Genomic DNA, 2,489 nt, shown 5'->3' with positions numbered 1-2,489 from the left:
GGGCCCCGCTCCGCTCCGCGCCCGCCGCGCTCGGCGGCGGCTCCGCGCTGGGTCCTGCGCGTCCCGCGCCGTCAGGGCGTCCGCGTCCGCGCCGCGCAGGGGGCCAGGGCGGCGGTGCCGCTCCCGCCGCCGGGTTGCGGGCACCCGCCGGCGGCGGCGGCGGCTCCTTTTCGCTCCTTCTGGCGCAGGTGAATCTTGGTGTGTCGCTTCCTTTCATCGGAGCGGGCGAACTTCCTACCGCAGAAGTCGCAGGCAAAGGGTTTCTCGCCGGTGTGCGTGCGGATGTGGGTGGTGAGGTGGTCGCTGCGGCTGAAGTTCCGCATGCAGATACGGCACTGGAAGGGCTTGTGGCCCGTGTGGATGCGGATGTGCCGGGTGAGCTCGTCGGAGCGGGAGAAGCGGCGGTCGCAGCCCTCGGCGGGGCACGGGTAGGGCCGCTCGTGGACCGGCGTCTTGCTGGGCCGGTTGGGGTACTTGCGGGGCCGCAGAATGGGCCGCAGCGGCAGGTGGTGCGGGCTGTAGGCGCCGGCGGGGAGCCGGGCGCCCGCACCCTCGCCTCCGCCGCTGCCGGGAGCGCTGCCGGGGGCGGCGCCCGCCGGGGGCGCCCCCATCGTGAAGTTGCGGATGGTGGAAAGCGGCGTGAGGGGCGGCGGGACGCGGAGCGAGTCGAGGGGGCAGGGGAAGGGCTTGCGGTCGGGGCCGGCGTGGAGCTCCCGCTGGCACTGAGGCGGCGGGAAGAAGCCGCCGTACTCGGGGATCATGGTGAAGAGCCCGCCGTCGGCCGCCGCCGCCTTCGGTGAGGGGTAGGAGGGCGGCGGGGGAAAAGGCAGTGCCCCGCCGCCGGCGGCGGGCAGGAAAGCCGAGGAGGGGTCTTGCGGGTACAGGTCACCGCAGCCCGAGTAGGGCGGCGGCGGAGGAGAGTACAGATGCTCCAGGTCGGCTGGCTGGCCCTGTGCCATGGTGCAGCCGAGGGCCCCGGCCAGCGGGTTGGGGGAGGTGGCGGAGGCGGCGGTGACCGAGGAGGCGGCGGAGGAGGCGGAGGAGGCGGCGGAGGAGGCGGCGGAGGAGGGCGTGCTGACCCCCTGCAGGATCCCCGCGCTCACGATGTTGATGATGCCCTCGGGGTAGCAACCGGCGCCAGGGTACTGCGGGTCGATGGAGAATTTGCCCATGTAGGTGAAGGTCTGATTTCGGGAAGCCGGGGCATTGGGCGCGAAGCCGCCACCGTAGGGCAGGTCCAGGGCCCGCTTGTCGCCCATGTCCACGTTGATCATACCGTCTGGGGGGGCAAGGAGCAGGTCAGCCCTCCGCGCCGCCACCCGCCGGACGACCGGCACCGGTCCCAGCCACCGCCCGCCCCGGCCCAGCGCGGGGCTGCGGCGCGCACATGTTGCGCTCCGGATGCAGGGGGGCTCCGCGCCGACTGCAACTTTCCCCCCCGAACTGGGTGCGGAGGTAGGGCTGCCGCGAACGGGCGGCGGGGACCCGGCCGGGCGGCGGGAGAGCCCCGGAGAGGGTCCGGCGCCCCGTCCCAGTCCGACCCCCGCCCGCCGCCCCGAGTCTCCGCCGCCCCGGCGCTCTCCGCGGGCGGCCCGGCCCGCACCTGCGAGGGCTCCGCTTACCTCCTGCCACACCGCTCATCTGGTCGAACGGCCCTGCCAGGTCGGCATTGGGGAAGATCGCGACCGAAGTTGGCAGCGCGGCGGAGATGTCATCCGCCGGGTAAATGGCCTCGGGGAGCTGGTGCACGAACCCACCGAGGGTCACCGGGATCTTGTCTACCGCCTTGGCGGTCATCATGGGGGCAGCGGGGCGGCCGGGGGAGCGGCGCTCCCGGCCGGCGGTGGGCACTCGGGGCGGGGAGGGGAGGGAGAGGAGGGGGCGCTTCCCCCTGCCTCCCACTACCAGCGCGGGGGGACCGCGGGGAGCCGGCGCGGCATGTGCGGGCGGGCGGCCGCCCCGTCGCGGCGGTGCGGTGCCCGCGGTGCCCCGGGAGCGCCGCGCTCCCGCCGCAGCTCGCGCTGGAGGACAAGTCTGGCGGTAACTATTTATGGGGGCCCCCTGAATGCCCGGGACGTCACTGCCCATATAAGGACTGAGGAACGGGGCCCGGCGGTCACGTGGGCGCCCGCGTGTGGGCCCGGCCGGCCCGCGCCCGCCCCGACCCCCCCTCCCTGCGCACCCTCCGCGCCCCGCGGGGGCGGCCCCGACCCGCCCCGGCCCCGCTCGGCCCCCGCCACCGCCCGCCGCGCCGCCCAGGGGGGTATTCCGGTGGCGGGGCCCTTGTCCTAAAAAGGCGAGGATCCGGCCCCGCCCCTCCTGCCCTTTTAGGGCTTGTTCCGGAAATTTTTTAAAAGGTTCGGAAAAGCAGAGGAGGTCCCGGGGCCGCCCCGCCAGACCCCGCTCACTTTCTCAGCAGCCTGTAACCGCAAACCGGCGGCGGGTCAGGAAACAGCCGCATTCACGGAATAGAGCTTCTCCTTTGTCAA

General features: G+C 74.2%; 1 protein-coding gene across 1 annotated transcript; it reads right to left on the bottom strand.

Annotated features, from left to right (window-relative positions):
• Positions 1–28: 28 nt before the first annotated feature.
• On the bottom strand, positions 29–2,186 carry EGR2 (early growth response 2). Its single transcript, XM_041474449.1, has 2 exons — positions 1,623–2,186; positions 29–1,279 (listed from the first exon to the last, which is right to left on the bottom strand). The coding sequence occupies exons 1-2, from the start codon at positions 2,086–2,088 to the stop codon at positions 72–74; spliced, it is 1,674 nt and encodes a 557-aa protein (XP_041330383.1). The 5' UTR covers positions 2,089–2,186; the 3' UTR covers positions 29–71.
• Positions 2,187–2,489: the final 303 nt, after the last annotated feature.

The sequence above is a fragment of the Pyrgilauda ruficollis genome, unplaced genomic scaffold (genome assembly GCF_017590135.1).
Source record: "Pyrgilauda ruficollis isolate IOZ18807 unplaced genomic scaffold, ASM1759013v1 scaffold11, whole genome shotgun sequence".
Lineage (NCBI taxonomy): Eukaryota > Metazoa > Chordata > Aves > Passeriformes > Passeridae > Pyrgilauda > Pyrgilauda ruficollis.
The sequence above is the reverse complement of the archived record's forward strand: the minus strand, read 5'-3'. Positions and strand labels throughout refer to the sequence as shown.